The 17734-nt window shown below is 44.4% G+C and overlaps 1 protein-coding gene and 1 long non-coding RNA gene across 8 annotated transcripts in view; one reads left to right on the top strand and one right to left on the bottom strand.

Annotated features, from left to right (window-relative positions):
- Positions 1-110: 110 nt before the first annotated feature.
- LOC115114297 (ATP-binding cassette sub-family D member 3-like) overlaps positions 111-17734 on the top strand; it is a 21488-nt gene continuing 3864 nt past the window's right edge. Inside the window, exons 1-21 of one of the 6 annotated variants that reach the window (XM_029642418.2) lie at positions 111-440; positions 815-851; positions 3847-3942; positions 4105-4193; positions 4340-4409; positions 7196-7293; positions 13101-13224; positions 13421-13477; positions 14005-14147; positions 14272-14341; positions 14462-14531; positions 14657-14754; positions 14833-14924; positions 15520-15614; positions 15748-15820; positions 15927-15990; positions 16135-16212; positions 16308-16463; positions 16756-16875; positions 17036-17140; positions 17370-17422. In XM_029642418.2, coding sequence (XP_029498278.2) covers positions 331-440; positions 815-851; positions 3847-3942; positions 4105-4193; positions 4340-4409; positions 7196-7293; positions 13101-13224; positions 13421-13477; positions 14005-14147; positions 14272-14341; positions 14462-14531; positions 14657-14754; positions 14833-14924; positions 15520-15614; positions 15748-15820; positions 15927-15990; positions 16135-16212; positions 16308-16463; positions 16756-16875; positions 17036-17140; positions 17370-17422 — 1898 coding nt within the window. In that variant the 5' untranslated portion in view covers positions 111-330. Of the gene's footprint in view, positions 441-814; positions 852-1150; positions 1221-3846; positions 3943-4104; positions 4194-4339; positions 4410-5040; positions 5111-7195; positions 7294-13100; positions 13225-13420; positions 13478-14004; positions 14148-14271; positions 14342-14461; positions 14532-14656; positions 14755-14832; positions 14925-15519; positions 15615-15747; positions 15821-15926; positions 15991-16134; positions 16213-16307; positions 16464-16755; positions 16876-17035; positions 17141-17369; positions 17423-17734 lie in introns of those variants that run through there. The other 5 variants (XM_065013346.1, XM_029642417.2, XM_029642420.2 and 2 more) reach the window with 5 other exon arrangements.
- LOC115114301 (uncharacterized) overlaps positions 17444-17734 on the bottom strand; it is a 3140-nt gene continuing 2849 nt past the window's right edge. For both annotated transcript variants that reach the window (XR_003861217.2, XR_003861218.2), the window contains one exon: positions 17444-17639. This is a non-coding gene — a long non-coding RNA (uncharacterized LOC115114301). The remainder of the gene's footprint in view (positions 17640-17734) is intronic.

The raw sequence follows: 17734 nt of genomic DNA, 5'->3' as shown, positions 1-17734 counted from the left end.
ACTAAATTAAAAACAATTAAATCAGGGCTTTTAATTTGAAGGGTTGCCTTGGCTTCCGATTTTCTCCTGCTGTTAAATGTCGCTAACGTACTGAGTTAGAAATGAAAACAAGTGAAAAATGCAATCTTGACACATATAGCATGATTTAGTGCAGATAAAGGACATGCTTTTTGTTCAATGTTTAGTCCTTAAACAGTTTATGCATAGAATACTTGCAATGCATATGTCTGATGAAATTGTGCACCATAGATCATGTTGCTAGCACGCTAGCCAGCTACCTACCCTACCCCAGCATGCATCTCGTTACTCCCTTGGTCCGCAGATGGAAACATGGCGTCGATAAGTAAATACTTGACAGCCAAGAACTCCTCTATAGCAGGTGCCACAATCGTTGCCTTGTATCTTCTCAAGAGGAGAAGACATGCAGCCCAATTAAGTTGGTAAGTTAAGCCTTGACAACTATTTTGTAGCTAAAGTGACGACCATCATAATGCTTAACTAATGTAGCCAACATTGACTAGCTACTAGCAAGTCAGACAAGAATAAGATTTGCCACCGAGACAAGTTGCAGTCTGACGATGACATAGAATCAGAGTTTTCTGTTATTTTAACATACTGTTTTAGATACGTAGTAGTTTATGGAATTGATGTTCTCTACTGACACCCGGTGGTGGGTGCTGTCATTGAATTGCCTGCCTGCCTGCTCGCTGGTTGGTCAGATTTCCAAGGACTAACAATAATCAGAGTTTCCTTCCATGGCTTCATCTATAGACCCGTACTGTTATGACAGGCTTCATCCCTGTTTTCTGTTTAGGGGGAAAAGATCATCAGAGCTACAGTTGAGCAAAGATGTAAGTACATGTAAACAATCAATGTAACCAATACTCTTTACCGCACTCAATATTTAAATTGCTCTTACATAGGGTTGCAAAAGGGTCGGAAACTTTCCAGGAAATTTCCGGAAGTTTTCATTCGGAAGTTAAGCCCGGGAATTTGGGGAATTTTTCTTACATTCATCAAAAAAGTTAGCATATAACAGTGAACTTTTTTTGTGGGATACATATAAGGCAATTATAGGTCTTGTGGCATATTTTGGTTAAGCTATCCCTAATTCAATTCTTCCATCACATGTACAGCTGATTCTCAAGATCTTGCACACTAATGAGATGCTATTGAGCCCACACTACAACACTGTCTGAGCCAAGGACTACATGCTCTCTGTTAAGTTTTGATTACAATACTGGTTGGGGTGAATATATTTTATGACATAGATGAATCATTTCTAACTGTTAATTTCTGCTAGTTAGATTTTGCTACCATGTGGGTTTTAGCTTGCTTGAGCCTGCTAACTGAGGAGTGTTAATTCACCTATTTCCATACATGTTTCATTTAAAAACATTTATCTTACAAAGGATTTGTTTAATCTAACTGCTTAACTATTTATATGTACATGGAATTGTATTTGTTTTATTTTTTACTGTTTTTTTATGAATCTTTACAGGAAAATGCCACGGGCACTATCTGATGTGTGGAGACATTTCACTGCATCTAATGTAGAAGGAAAAGCTGTGTACATTTGCAAATACTGTGTCAAATCATATGTGAAGAATGCAACAAAGATGCAGAATCATCTGGCCAAGTGCCTAGATTTTCCTCAGTGCTCTCAACAAACAATCTCTGTGTAAAGTCCCTCTACTTCTATTCGAGGTGAAAAGGATGAATCGGACACCTTATCGATAGCAACAGCTCATGGTCCTCCTGGAAGCAGGAGTTTTTTAACTCATTGGAGGAATGTAGTCAGAGATGCTGATGAATGTCATGCTCAAGCTGTGTATGCAACTGGTTCACCTCTGATGCTCACAGGCAATGTGTATTGGAAGAGATTTCTGAATGTTATTCGCCCAGTATACACCCCTCCAACCAGACATGCTTTATCTACTAATTTGCTGGATGCAGAGTTCAACAGATTTCAAGTGAAGGTCAAGCAAATCATAGAGAAAGCAGACTGTATTGCAATCATCTCTGATGGGTGGTCGAATGTTTGTGGGCAAGGTATAGTTAACTACATCATCTCCACCCCTCAACCTGTATTCTACAAGAGCGCAGACACAAGGGACAACAGACACACTGTTCTCTACATTGTAGATGAGCTGAAGGCAGTCATCAATGACCTTGGACCACAGAAGCTATTTGCACTGGTGACAGACAATGCTGCGAACATGAAGGCTGCTTGGTCTAAAGTGGAGGAGTCCTACCCTCACACCACACCCATTGGCTGCTCATACATTGAATCTGCTCATCAAGGACATCATGGCACTGAAAACAATGGATACACTCTACAAGAGAGCCAAGGAAATTGTTAGGTATGGGAAGGGTCATCAAGTTATAGCAGCAATCTACCTCACCAAGCAAAGTGAGAGGAATAAGAGCACCACATTGAAGCTATCCAGTAACACCCGTTGGGGTGGTGTTATCATCATGTTTGACAGTCTCTTGGAAGGGAAGGAGTCTCTCCAACAAATGGCCATATCAGTCTGCTGATATGGACAGCCCCATCAAGAGGATCCTCCTGGATGATGTATTTTGGGAGAGAGTGGTAAGCAGCCTGAACTCCTGAAACCTGTAGCAGTAGCCATTGCACAAGATTGAGGGAGACAATGCCATCCTGTCTGATGTTCAGACTCTGCTTGCAGATGTAAGAGAAGAAATCCGTACTGCCCTGTCCACTTCACTGTTGCTCCAAGCAGAGGAAACTGCAGTTCTGAAATACGTAAAAAAGCGTGAAGACTTCTGCCTGAAACCCATACACGCCGCAGCGTACATGTTGGACCCCAAGTATGCTGGCAAGAGCATCCTGTCTGGTGCAGAGATCAACAAGGCCTATGGTGTCATCACTACCGTGTCTCGCCACCTTGACCTGGATGAGGGCAAGGTTCTTGGCAGTCTGGCGAAGTACACTTCCAAGTAAGGGCTTTGGGATGGAGATGAAATATGGCAGTTGTGCCAACATATCTCATCAGCCACCTGGTGGAAGGGACTTTGTGGATCTGAGGCTCTTTCCCCTGTTGCCTCCATCATCCTCCAAATCCCACCAACATCAGCCGGCTCAGAGCGCAACTGGTCCTTGTTTGGGAACACACACACCAAAGCAAATTTGAGGCTTTTTGATCCTGACAACGAGCCATCCTCAACATGGTTGGAAAGTGACTGTGAAGATGAGGGCACAGAGTCTGATGTTCAAGAGGTGGACATTGAGGAGGTCCAGGGAGAAAACATGGAAGCCTGAGCAGAAGACAACAAAAGCTTGCTAGACTATCATTTTACAGATGTATGTTAAAAATGTTTTTGGGAGATGCGATGGATCTTTGGGATCATTCAATATTCTCTTTCTTTTGTTGTTCATTGAAATCATCCCATGTGAATAGTCTACTCATTTAATTAAAGTTATATTTGTAACTAAATAGTTTTTAAAAAATGTATTGGAAGGATTTAATAATTTGCAATTATGTCTACTTATGATAAGGTAAAAGGTTTCTGTCTCCATATGATATGGTAAATATATCCAATGCAAAAAAACATCTACATTTTAAATGATACTAATTTGCATATATTCCCATTAATTCCCATATATTCCTGTTAATTTTCATGGAAAGTTTCCACCTCTGAATATTCCCCAAAATGTGCAACCCTACTCTCACCACACCAATGGCCAAAATCTTAGCAATCATGTCAATATCCACAGACTTTAGCCCCTGATTTAACAAGCAGGACTGAGTTGGTGAGATTTTAAATTTTGATTTATTTATCTGATTTCCTCGGTAAATGTTTTGGTGTGATGTGTGGCAGGAGGCCAAGCAGGAAAAGACGGTGGTGGACAAGGTGTTCTTTGCACGTGTCCTGAAGATAGTGAAGATCATGGTTCCTGGAGTGTTCTGCAAAGAGGTAGGAGCTTTTTGACAAACGTGTTACTTTGAATGCGCTTTAACACTTTCATCTTGATTCAAATCATTTCTCAATTACTGTATGGACATGTATTGTGTAACATCTCAACACATCTCCCACTCCCTTGTGCTTGCCTATTTCTGGTCATCTATCTGCCTGTAGTCAGGATACTGTCTCCTCATCGCTGCTATGCTGGTGGCCAGAACCTACTGTGATGTGTGGATGATCCAGAATGGAACCATGATCGAGAGGTAGGACTGCATAGAAAACCCTATTGCACACCAACACTTAAGTTCACACCAGCGGCACTTTCTGAAGCAACTTCAACATGAAGTACTTGTTTAGCATTATTTGTCTTATTCGACAGCTCGTAATCATCCTCTCTATTCCTCCACAGTGGAATCATTAGCAGAGATGTCAATCTCTTTAAGAAGCACTTTTATTACTATATTGCTGCCATACCAGGGGTAAACTAGTGTCCATGCTACATTTGCATGAACAACTTTGGCCGATCACTAAACCCCTACATAACACTGCTGCTTGTGGTGCCTGGTAGCAGAATATGATTAAGTGCTTATGAATTCACTTGTGTATTGTTGTTGCACTTTAATTGCATTTGTGGACATCACTGGTCTTGAAGGGTTGCGTGCCTGCACATATTAGAAATATTTTTATACCTTTTACCGTAATCCTGGTACAGTAAGTTATTTTCTAGAGCAGGTTTAATTTTGTGGTTGGGGTGGTCAAGATGAATAAAGAAATGATATCCTCGCAGCCCTACAGGACCAAACTGGCCCAAGTTATGAATTAAATTATTCTTAATTTCTTTTGTGTCCATTTCATTTTGCAAACCCCATCCTGCTGTGTTGACCTCTCACCAGTGGCTTTTTCCACTGTTCAGTAATTTATCAGGATACTGGTGATAGCCTTTTACAAGATCCAGTATCTCACTCTCGCCCCAACTAGTTGGGTCAGTTTAAGGGGCTGACCATCCACAGAACAAACACATCTGGTTTTAAATGTAGAAAGTATTACTCTACTTTTGCCCTGTGTGTGACATTGTGTGTGTGTGTGTTCACTTTGCATGTTGGTTTGCAGTGCAATCATTGGTCGATCAACAAAAGATTTCAAGAGGTTCTTGTTCAACTTTATAAAAGTCATGCCATTTGTAAGTGCAACTTTCATACAATTTTTCTAGCTTATTTGTTTTCTTAATTGTCTTTTACCAACCGTGGATATTTAAATTAATTATATAACTTTATATAACATTATAATTTGTAATTCTACACATGACACTCTCTATACAGTATATTTGATCATGTACAGTTGAAGTTGGAAGTTTACATACACTTAGGTTGGAGTCATTAAAACTCATTTTTCAACCACTACAAATTTCTTGTTAACAAACTATAGTTTTGCCAAGTCGGTTAGGACTTCTACTTTGTGCATGACACAAGTAATTTTTCCAACAATTGTTTACAGACAGATTATTTCACTTATAATTCACTGTATCACAATTCCAGTGGGTCAGAAGTTTACATACATTGACTGCCTTTAAACAACATGGACAATTACAGAAAATTATGTCATGGCTTTAAAGCTTCTGATAGGCTAATTGACATCATTTGAGTCAATTGGAGGTGTACCCGTGGATATATTTCAAGGCCTACCTTCAAATTCAGTGCCTCTTTTCTTGACATCATGGAAAAATCAAAACAAATCAGTCAAGAATTGTAGACCCCCACAAGTCTGGTTGTAGACCCCCACAAGTCTGCAATTTCCAAATGCCTGAAGGTACCACGTTCATCTGTACAAACAATAGTACGCAAGTATAAACACCATGGGACCACGCAGCCATCATACTGCTCAGGAAGGAGACGCGTTCTGTCTCCTAGAGATGAACGTACTTTGGTGCGAAAAGTGCAAATCAATCTCAGAACAACAGCAAAAGACCTTGTGAAGATGCTGGAGGAAACGGGTACAAAAATATCTATATCCACAATAAAACTGTATCGACATAACCTGAAAGACCACTCAGCAAGGAAGAAGTCATTGCTCCAAAACTGCCATAAAGCCAGACTACTGTTTGCCACTGCACATGGGGACAAAGATTGTACTTTTTGGAGAAATGTCCTCTGGTCTGATGAAACAAAAATGGAACTGTTTGGTCATAATGACCATTGTTATGTTTAGAGGAAAAAGGGGGAGGCTTGCAAGCCGAAGAACACCATCCCAACCGTGAAGCATGGGGGTGGCAGCATCATGTCGTGGGGGTGCTTTGCTGCAGGAGGGACTGGTGCACTTCACAAAATAGATGGTATCACGAGGAAGGAAAATTATGTGGATATATTAAAGCAACATCTCAAGACATCAGTCAGGCAGGAACTTAAACCTTGGTCGCAAATGGGTCTTCCAAATGGACAATGACCCCAAGCATACTTCCAAAGTTGTGGAAAAATTGCTTAAGGACAACAAAGTCAAGGTATTGGCCATCAGTGGCCATCACAAGGCCCTGACCTCAATCCTATAGAAAATCTGTGGGCAGAACTGAAAAAGAGTGTGCGAGCAAGGAGGCCTACAAACCTGACTCATTACACCAGCTCTGTCAGGAGGAATGGGCCAAAATTCACCCAACTTATTGTGGGAAGCTTGTGGAAGGCTACCTGACACGGTTGACCCAAGTTAAACAATTTAAAGGCAGTGCTTACCAAATACTAATGAGTGTATGTAAACTTTTGACCCACTGGGAGGGAACATGAAAGAAATAAAAGCTGAAATAAATCACTCTCTACTAGTATTCTGACATTTCACATTCTTAAAATAAAGTGGTGATCCTAACTGACGTAAACAGGGAATTTTTACTGGGATTAAATGTCAGGATTTGGGAAAAACTGATTTTAAATGTATTTGGCTAAGGTGTATGTAAACTTCTGACTTCAACTGTACTTATGATCCTACTGTAAAACAGGTAACCTCATGATTTGGGAATAGTGGTTTAGGTAGGGGTTAATATTGTGCCTATTAGGGAGAGAGTTTGTGGGGGAGTCTGTACTAAAACAAAGATCCTGCCTGATTACTAACAGACTGGTGATCCCCGGCCTATAAGCCTTTGAGTTTTTATGAGGTTATCAGGATTCTTCTGATTTATTTACTCCGTGCATAAATGCCATTGGTTTGGTATACTCGCACTATAAAATGTCATGCACTTGTTTTTAAACGAGACCACTATCATGGCCCGTTTCCCTGTTTTCAGATCTCGCTAGTCAACAACTTCCTGAAGCTGGGCCTGAATGAACTGAAGCTCTGTTGCCGGGTTCGACTCACCAAGCACCTCTATGACGAGTACCTGCAGTAAGTCCTTCTGATACCTGCTTCTTGGAGAGACAATTTGTGTCTTTAAACAGACTGAACATACAGTGCCTTGCGAAAGTATTCGGCCCCCTTGAACTTTGCGACATTTCAGGCTTCAAACATAAAGATATAAAACTGTATTTTTTTTGTGAAGAATCAACAACAAGTGGGACACAATCATGAAGTGGAACGACATTTATTGGATATTTCAAACTTTTTTAACAAATCAAAAACTGAAAAATTGGGCGTGCAAAATTATTCAGCCCCTTTACTTTCAGTGCAGCAAACTCTCTCCAGAAGTTCAGTGAGGATCTCTGAATGATCCAATGTTGACCTAAATGACTAATGATGATAAATACAATCCACCTGTGTGTAATCAAGTCTCCGTATAAATGCACCTGCACTGTGATAGTCTCAGAGGTCCGTTAAAAGCGCAGAGAGCATCATGAAGAACAAGGAACACACCAGGCAGGTCCGAGATACTGTTGTGAAGAAGTTTAAAGCCGGATTTGGATACAAAAAGATTTCCCAAGCTTTAAACATCCCAAGGAGCACTGTGCAAGCGATAATATTGAAATGGAAGGAGTATCGGACCACTGCAAATCTACCAAGACCTGGCCGTCCCTCTAAACTTTCAGCTCATACAAGGAGAAGACTGATCAGAGATGCAGCCAAGAGGCCCATGATCACTCTGGATGAACTGCAGAGATCTACAGCTGAGGTGGGAGACTCTGTCCATAGGACAACAATCAGTCGTATATTGCACAAATCTGGCCTTTATGGAAGAGTGGCAAGAAGAAAGCCATTTCTTAAAGATATCCATAAAAAGTGTTGTTTAAAGTTTGCCACAAGCCACCTGGGAGACACACCAAACATGTGGAAGAAGGTGCTCTGGTCAGATGAAACCAAAATTGAACTTTTTGGCAACAATGCAAAACGTTATGTTTGGCGTAATCACCCAGAACACACCATCCCCACTGTCAAACATGGTGGTGGCACCATCCCCACTGTCAAACATGGTGGTGGCAGCATCATGGTTTGGGCCTGCTTTTCTTCAGCAGGGACAGGGAAGATGGTTAAAATTGATGGGAAGATGGATGGAGCCAAATACAGGACCATTCTGGAAGAAAACCTGATGGAGTCTGCAAAAGACCTGAGACTGGGACGGAGATTTGTCTTCCAACAAGACAATGATCCAAAACATAAAGCAAAATCTACAATGGAATGGTTCAAAAATAAACATATCCAGGTGTTAGAATGGCCAAGTCAAAGTCCAGACCTGAATCCAATCGAGAATCTGTGGAAAGAACTGAAAACTGCTGTTCACAAATGCTTTCCATCCAACCTCACTGAGCTCGAGCTGTTTTGCAAGGAGGAATGGGAAAAAAATTCAGTCTCTCGATGTGCAAAACTGATAGAGACGTACCCCAAGCGACTTACAGCTGTAATCGCAGCAAAAGGTGGCGCTACAAAGTATTAACTTAAGGGGGCTGAATAATTTTGCACGCCCAATTTTTCCATTTTTGATTTGTTAAAGTTTGAAATATCCAATAAATGTTGTTCCACTTCATGATTGTGTCCCACTTGTTGTTGATTCTTCACAAAAAATACAGTTTTATATCTTTATGTTTGAAGCCTGAAATGTGGCAAAAGGTCGCAAAGTTCAAGGGGGCCGAATACTTTCGCAAGGCACTGTATGTCTGTCTGCCATTAGCTGGTGTCTTGTGACAGACGCTAAGATTTTAAACGTCACCCAAATCGAGTAGCAGGAGATTTGGTTCTGGATGATGATTAGCCTTTAGCAATAGAGTTATATTGGAAGGATTTAGCCTTGATTCTCTATATGTTTCCTAGCCCCAAATCCAATAGTTACTTACTGATGTGAGGAACAATGACTTCAAAAGCTCAAAGTAATAGAAAATACATAACACACTTGCCAAATTCGGGTTTCATGTTTTCACCACACCATCCTCCCATCCCCAATTACATTTACATTTAAGTCATTTAGCAGACGCTCTTATCCAGAGCGACTTACAAATTGGTGCATTCACCTTATGACATCCAGTGGAGCAGCCACTTTACAATAGTGCATCTAAATCTTTTAAGGGGGGTGAGAAGGATTACTTTATCCTATCCTAGGTATTCCTTAAAGAGGTGGGGTTTCAGGTGTCTCCGGAAGGTGGTGATTGACTCCGCTGTCCTGGCGTCGTGAGGGAGTTTGTTCCACCATTGGGGGGCCAGAGCAGCGAACAGTTTTGACTGGGCTGAGCGGGAACTGTACTTCCTCAGTGGTAGGGAGGCGAGCAGGCCAGAGGTGGATGAACGCAGTGCCCTTGTTTGGGTGTAGGGCCTGATCAGAGCCTGGAGGTACTGAGGTGCCGTTCCCCTCACAGCTCCGTAGGCAAGCACCATGGTCTTGTAGCGGATGCGAGCTTCAACTGGAAGCCAGTGGAGAGAGCGGAGGAGCGGGGTGACGTGAGAGAACTTGGGAAGGTTGAACACCAGACGGGCTGCGGCGTTCTGGATGAGTTGTAGGGGTTTAATGGCACAGGCAGGAGCCCAGCCAACAGCGAGTTGCAGTAATCCAGACGGGAGATGACAAGTGCCTGGATTAGGACCTGCGCCGCTTCCTGTGTGAGGCAGGGTCGTACTCTGCGGATGTTGTAGAGCATGAACCTACAGGAACGGGCCACCGCCTTGATGTTAGTTGAGAACGACAGGGTGTTGTCCAGGATCACGCCAAGGTTCTTAGCGCTCTGGGAGGAGGACACAGTGGAGTTGTCAACCGTGATGGCGAGATCATGGAACGGGCAGTCCTTCCCCGGGAGGAAGAGCAGCTCCGTCTTGCCGAGGTTCAGCTTGAGGTGGTGATCCGTCATCCACACTGATATGTCTGCCAGACATGCAGAGATGCGATTCGCCACCTGGTCATCAGAAGGGGGAAAGGAGAAGGGCCTAGAACAGAGCCCTGGGGGACACCAGTGGTGAGAGCACGTGGTGAGGAGACGGATTCTCGCCACGCCACCTGGTAGGAGCGACCTGTCAGGTAGGACGCAATCCAAGCGTGGGCCGCGCCGGAGATGCCCAACTCGGAGAGGGTGGAGAGGAGGATCTGATGGTTCACAGTATCGAAGGCAGCCGATAGGTCTAGAAGGATGAGAGCAGAGGAGAGAGAGTTAGCTTTAGCAGTGCGGAGCGCCTCCGTGATACAGAGAAGAGCAGTCTCAGTTGAATGACTAGTCTTGAAACCTGACTGATTTGGATCAAGAAGGTCATTCTGAGAGAGATAGCGGGAGAGCTGGCCAAGGACGGCACGTTCAAGGGTTTTGGAGAGAAAAGAAAGAAGGGATACTGGTCTGTAGTTGTTGACATCGGAGGGATCGAGTGTAGGTTTTTTCAGAAGGGGTGCAACTCTCGCTCTCTTGAAGACGGAAGGGACGTAGCCAGCGGTCAGGGATGAGTTGATGAGCGAGGTGAGGTAAGGGAGAAGGTCTCCGGAAATGGTCTGGAGAAGAGAGGAGGGGATAGGGTCAAGCGGGCAGGTTGTTGGGCGGCCGGCCGTCACAAGACGCGAGATTTCATCTGGAGAGAGATGGGAGAAAGAGGTCAGAGCACAGGGTAGGGCAGTGTGAGCAGAACCAGCGGTGTCGTTTGACTTAGCAAACGAGGATCGGATGTCGTCGACCTTCTTTTCAAAATGGTTGACGAAGTCATCTGCAGAGAGGGAGGGGGGGGATTCAGGAGGGAGGAGAAGGTGGCAAAGAGCTTCCTAGGGTTAGAGGCAGATGCTTGGAATTTAGAGTGGTAGAAAGTGGCTTTAGCAGCAGCGACAGAAGAGGAAAATGTAGAGAGGAGGGAGTGAAAGGATGCCAGGTCCGCAGGGAGGCGAGTTTTCCCTCATTTCCGCTCGGCTGCCCGGAGCCCTGTTCTGTGAGCTCGCAATGAGTCGTCGAGCCACGGAGCGGGAGGGGAGGCCTGAGCCGGCCTGGAGGATAGGGGACATAGAGAGTCAAAGGATGCAGAAAGGGAGGAGAGGAGGGTTGAGGAGGCAGAATCAGGAGATAGGTTGGAGAAGGTTTGAGCAGAGGGAAGAGATGATAGGATGGAAGAGGAGAGAGTAGCGGGGGAGAGAGAGCGAAGGTTGGGACGGCGCGATACCATCCGAGTAGGGGCAGTGTGGGAAGTGTTGGATGAGAGCGAGAGGGAAAAGGATACAAGGTAGTGGTCGGAGACTTGGAGGGAGTTGCAATGAGGTTAGTGGAAGAACAGCATCTAGTAAAGATGAGGTCGAGCGTATTGCCTGCCTTGTGAGTAGGGGGAAGGTGAGAGGGAGAGGTCAAAAGAGGAGAGGAGTGGAAAGAAGGAGGCAGAGAGGAATGAGTCAAAGGTAGACGTGGGGAGGTTAAAGTCGCCCAGAACTGTGAGAGGTGAGCCGTCCTCAGGAAAGGAGCTTATCAAGGCATCAAGCTCATTGATGAACTCTCCGAGGGAACCTGGAGGGCGATAAATGATAAGGATGTTAAGCTTGAAAGGGCTGGTAACTGTGACAGCATGGAATTCAAAGGAGGCGATAGACAGATGGGTAAGGGGAGAAAGAGAGAATGACCACTTGGGAGAGATGAGGATCCCGGTGCCACCACCCCGCTGACCAGAAGCTCGGGGTGTGCGAGAACACGTGGGCGGACGAAGAGAGAGCAGTAGGAGTAGCAGTGTTATCTGTGGTGATCCATGTTTCCGTCAGTGCCAAGAAGTCGAGGGACTGGAGGGGGCATAGGCTGAGATGAACTCTGCCTTGTTGGCCGCAGATCGGCAGTTCCAGAGGCTACCGGAGACCTGGAACTCCACGTGGGTCGTGCGCGCTGGGACCACCAGATTAGGTGGCCGCGGCCACGCGGTGTGGAGCGTTTGTATGGTCTGTGCAGAGAGGAGAGAACAGGGATAGACAGACACATAGTTGACAGGCTACAGAAGAGGCTACGCTAATGCAAAGGAGATTGGAATGACAAGTGGACTACACGTCTCAAATGTTCAGAAAGTTGAGCTTACGTAGCAAGAATCTTATTGACTAAAATGATTAAAAATGATACAGTACTGCTGAAGTAGGCTAGGTGGCAGTGGCTGCGTTGTTGACTTTGTAGGCTAGCTGGCAGTGGCTGCGTTGTTGATTACGTTACGTTGCGTTAAAAGAACGACAATAGCTGGCTAGGTAACCTAGAAAATCGCTCTAGACTACACAATTATCTTTGATACAAAGACGGCTATGTAGCTAGCTATGTAGCTAGCTACGATCAAACAAATCAAACCGTTGTACTGTAATGAAATGAAATGAAAATGTGATACTACTTGTGGAGCGAGGCGGAATGCGACCGGGTTGTTGAGTTCTAATCGGTAGACGTTGGCTAGCTGTTAGCTAGCTAGCAGTGTCTCCTACGTTAAGGACGACAAATAGCTGGCTGCGTTGTTGATTCAGGGGCTAGCTCGCTAGCTAGCTAGCAGTGTTGATTACATTACGTTGCGTTAAAAGAACGACAATAGCTGGCTAGGTAACCTAGAAAATCGCTCTAGACTACACAATTATCTACACAATTATCTTTGATACAGAGACTGCTATGTAGCTAGCTATGTAGACGGTGGGCGTTAGCTAGCTGGCTAGCTGCTGGGCAGATACGTTAGGACAACGAAATACGATAATTACGCAATTATCTTTGATACAAAGACGGCTATGTAGCTAGCTAAGAAGAAATTGCTAAGATTAGACAAATCAAACCGTTGTACTATAATGAAATGTAATGAAATGTCCTCTCCAGAGGTTACACATACTATAAGATTGGTAACCTGGACAACCGCATCGGTAACCCTGACCAGCTGCTGACCCAGGACGTGGAGAGGTTCTGTAACAGTGTGGTGGACCTCTACTCCAACGTCAGCAAGGTAACCTGCACTTTAATAGCCTGGTTATACCAGACTGAATGCTTCAGACTTATGAAACTAGTGCACCATTCAGTCGGCTCAACCAGGCTACTAAAAAAAATCCTCTGAGGCAACAAATGCTGCTCAAAGCCTGATACAATCTACTGCTATTGACCATACCTGGGATGAGTAGACTTGTTTTTTCCCCCACCTTCAGCCTTTATTGGACATTGGTCTGTACATCTTCAAGTTGACCTCAGCCATTGGTGCACAGGTGAGTATTGATCTGTCTAATGTAGTGTTAGGTTCTAAATAAAGAGTAACAACTCAGATGATTATTAAAGCTGAAACCAAGTTTATTCGCCCAAAGAGTCAGACAGCTGAACAGACAAAGACCTCTTCACACAAGCACTAGTACAGTATTTAAACCTTCCTCTGATGCTGAGTCTCCTCCTTACACCTCTGAACAGCCAATACACCTCTGTTGCTAAACAGAACTTTAGTGATATCTGTTCTTCATCTGACCTGACCTCGGACCCAAATTCCTCTCTCCTCCCCATAGGATCCCTGATGTCTAACAATAACATATTCTGACAGAATGTAAACTTTCTACATTCCCCTCTCTCCCACAGTGACATTAGGATTTTTCATATATTCAAGTTTAGAAGTCATAACCCATCAGTAGCCTTCTATGCCTACATCTAGTTTCAATTGAAACCATGAAAATGATCATCCCCAATGCACAGTACAGTAGAATAGAGTTTCTAACGCTTCTACTCTACATACATCTATCCCCCACAGGGTCCTGCCTGTATGATAGGATACCTGATGTTCTCTGGGCTCATCCTGACACGTCTGCGGAGGCCCATCGGGAAGATGACGGTCATGGAGCAGAGGTACGAGGGAGAGTACCGATTCGTCAACTCTCGCCTTATCACCAACAGGTCAGTCAGACGCACGCCTCTCCTTTCCACTGTTCCTCCTCTCTCCTGCTTTTTTTGGACAAATCATCGTTCATGTTCTTTTTCCACTGTGAAAATAAAAGGTTGAATGTTCTGTTTCCCACAGTGAAGAGATTGCCTTCTACAATGGAAACCTGAGGGAGAAGCAGACCATTCACTCTACCTTCCAGAAACTGGTGAGAGGGTTTAGGACATTCAATGTATCAGTGGCAGTAGTTGACTATGGTGTCAGACAAGACCTATACTGCGGTGGATATACAATGTCTTACGGTACATTCTGCCCCTTTTACCCCTAGGTGGACCATTTACACAATTTCATTGTCTTCCGCTTTTCAACGGGTTTTGTGGACAGCATCATTGCTAAGTGTGAGAATACTTGTCTTGTCATTGATTGGAAGTTTGTAGTATTATCATTTGCGGTATTTCTATCATCTCCACTGATGTGGTTTAGTAGTAGCAGAGATAAATACTTGTTTTCCCCACCTCTCTAGATATTGCCACTGTTGTCGGGTACCTGGTGGTGAGCAGGCCGTTCCTGAACCACACCCACCCACGCCACCTACACAGCACCCACGCTGAGCTGCTCGAGGTGAGGAGAGACAAAGGGAGTGTGTGTGTGTGTTCTGTATGGTTCAGAGCCTAACTTCCCTCTCTGTTTCTCATTCAGGACTATTACCAGAGTGGGCGTATGTTGCTGAGCATGTCTCAGGCCCTGGGCAGGATCGTCCTGGCTGGCAGGGAGATGAGCAGGCTCTCAGGGTCAGTCATACACAATGCTCTTATCAAACAACTGGTTTGGCGGTTCACTGGTAGCCTGAATGCCCATCTGTTTGCACTACCATGCTGACTCCCTGTCAGTTATTGCGATAGAGTTCCAATATTTACATAACCCTTGAGATTGGAGGGTCGTTGTGGGGGTTATCGAATCAGGATCCTATCCTCTGTTCTCATCGACCTCATTAATGATAGAAGGCTTGTTCATATTTGAAGATTGGTGTGAGGCCAGACTGTTTGGCTTGACAATGACAGCGTTTGAGTAAGCAAGAGCACAAACGGATCTGGAAACTATTGAGACGTTGACCCAGTAAACCATTGAACCAATTGGTGTGTATTCAATGGTTAATTGGTTCGTTGGATCAATAGTTAGCTGGTTCTAGGGTTCTAGGGTTCAGTAAGTCCATGGTTTACTTGTTCAGAGTTTATGGTTCACCAGTCTCTCTCCACTTGTTCTTCTCTCCCTCTGTCTGCTGTGGCCTCCTGAATGACTCCTGCTGTCCCCTCACCGATTCCTGCTGTCCCCTCCTCACTGATTCCTGCTGTTCCCTCCTCACTGACTCCTGCTGTCCCCCTACAGGTTCACCGCTCGTATCACCGAGATCATGAAGGTCCTGAAAGAGCTGAACTCTGGGAAATACGAGAGGACCATGGTCTCTCAGCAGGGAGGCAGAGGTGACCACTACATGTTCCCTGATAATGTATTGAGGATTGATATTGTTGTTGGATAGTAGTGTCATGCAGGAAAATTAAAACATATTACTAGTTGGAGTTGCTTTTGGGATTTTCTTTTGTCATACATTTTCAGATAGTGAATCGCTAGATAGAATCACCCTGGTCCCAGGAAGTGGTGAAATCATCAACAAAGACAAGATCATCAAGTAGGTGTCTAACAGATACATGTATTATAGCAGTACAATAAACCAGATGAAATGGTTCATAAAGTAGGCATCACCTGGTTTGACATTTATTTTCCTTGTGTCTCAGGTTTGAGCATACACCTCTTGCAACGCCTAATGGGGACATTCTTATCAAAGACCTCAGCTTTGAGGTGAGTATCTCAAAGGATCAACTCAGTACTGAACCATTTGATACAATTCATGAAATCTAAAGACCTATGATGATGGTTGTGGGACTGTTTCATCTGTAAGTGCAGACAGATGAACTGTGCCTTCCCTTCATCTGCTAACCTAAGGTGACGTCGGGGACAAATGTCTTGGTATGTGGCCCCAACGGCTGTGGGAAGAGCTCACTCTTCAGAGTCCTGGGAGAGGTATGCGAGATCAACAATTTGACGAAAAGTCCTGTTATGCTGCTTTTGTGTTAAAGTTTTACACTCATGGGTATTAATGGATGTCTGTCTCTTAGCTCTGGCCTCTGTTTGGTGGCCGTCTCACCAAACCTGAGAGAGGGAAGCTCTTCTACGTTCCCCAGAGGCCATACATGACCCTAGGCTCTCTGAGAGATCAGGTGATCTACCCAGATACAGTGGAGGACCAGAGGAAGAAGGGGACCTCTGATAAGGTAGTCTACCTAGCCAATCACATCTCTTTACTAGGCCATATCCAATCACAGCAGCCCTTTACTGGACCATATATCCAATCACATCTGCTCTTCACTGTATCAAGATAATGTAAGGCCCCTCAAATAGAACAGTCATAAATGGCTTCTGTCAGTAGGGTGTGGTATGTCAGAGCACGCGCACACACACACAGAGACACTCGTTGAGCAAACAGCACGCATAGCTTTGTGCGTGAGTGTGTATGTGTTTGCATGTCTCTGTGACATGGTGTTTGTGTGTTGTGCTGGGGAACAGGTGCTGAAGGATTACCTGGACAATGTCCAGCTAGGTCACATCCTGGAGCGGGAGGGAGGCTGGAACACGGTCCAGGACTGGATGGACGTCCTCAGTGGGGGAGAGAAACAGAGGATGGCTGTAAGTCCAAAGAAAATAATAGTGAAGATGTCGGTCATTTATTTTTTGTCTCTTCAAAGCGTTTGTCTTGTGATGACTTTTTACAAGCACATTGGGTTATAGAATGTGTGAAGGGAGCTTTTCATTGATCTGTCTCTCTCTCTCTCTCTCTGGTATCTAGATGGCCCGTCTGTTCTACCATAAGCCCCAGTTTGCCATCCTGGATGAGTGCACCAGTGCTGTGAGTGCCGATGTGGAGGACTTCATCTACAGCCACTGTAGGACGGTAAGATGCAACACAGTAGACTATTATTCAGATGATAAATGATTAGGTCATTTGTCAATATATTGATGATTATTAAAAATAGATATTATTTAAGTAGATATTGTGAGCGGACCGAGTACTTTGAGGTTGCTCTAAAGCGGAAAGGTGGAATAAACAAGTCGGGGAGCAGGTTTTCTTACATTGAACAATGTTCTCTATTGAGGTATTTCTTTCTTCTCAAACAATCAAGGATGATCTCACAAGGAAAACACAAATCTTCTTTACAGGAACAAGGAACACAAGGTGAGTAACTTTTAACTATAACATAAATTACGGGTGTGTCACCGCCTTAACTATCCGTTCGTGGAGAACTCCCTTCAGGTGGTGGTGCGGATCCGTGGTTGCCATTCCCAAGAGGTAGTTTGTCCTCTTCTCCCATCCGTCCAGTAAGTCTTCTCCTTTGGAGAAGCAATCACTCTTTTTTCCCTCCAGTCTCCCCCACTGCTGGTTCCCTCCCTGTCTTGTAGGGGGAAGAGAATAGGTCATTAGTACTGTCAGCTGTGCTTAATTGCCTCTGATCACCTTAACTCATATGCCAGGCTGGGCTACTATCTG

This window comes from Oncorhynchus nerka, linkage group LG9b (genome assembly GCF_034236695.1).
Source record: "Oncorhynchus nerka isolate Pitt River linkage group LG9b, Oner_Uvic_2.0, whole genome shotgun sequence".
In the NCBI taxonomy this organism is placed as follows: Eukaryota; Metazoa; Chordata; class Actinopteri; order Salmoniformes; family Salmonidae; genus Oncorhynchus; species Oncorhynchus nerka.
This window is presented reverse-complemented; position numbering and strand designations above follow the sequence as displayed.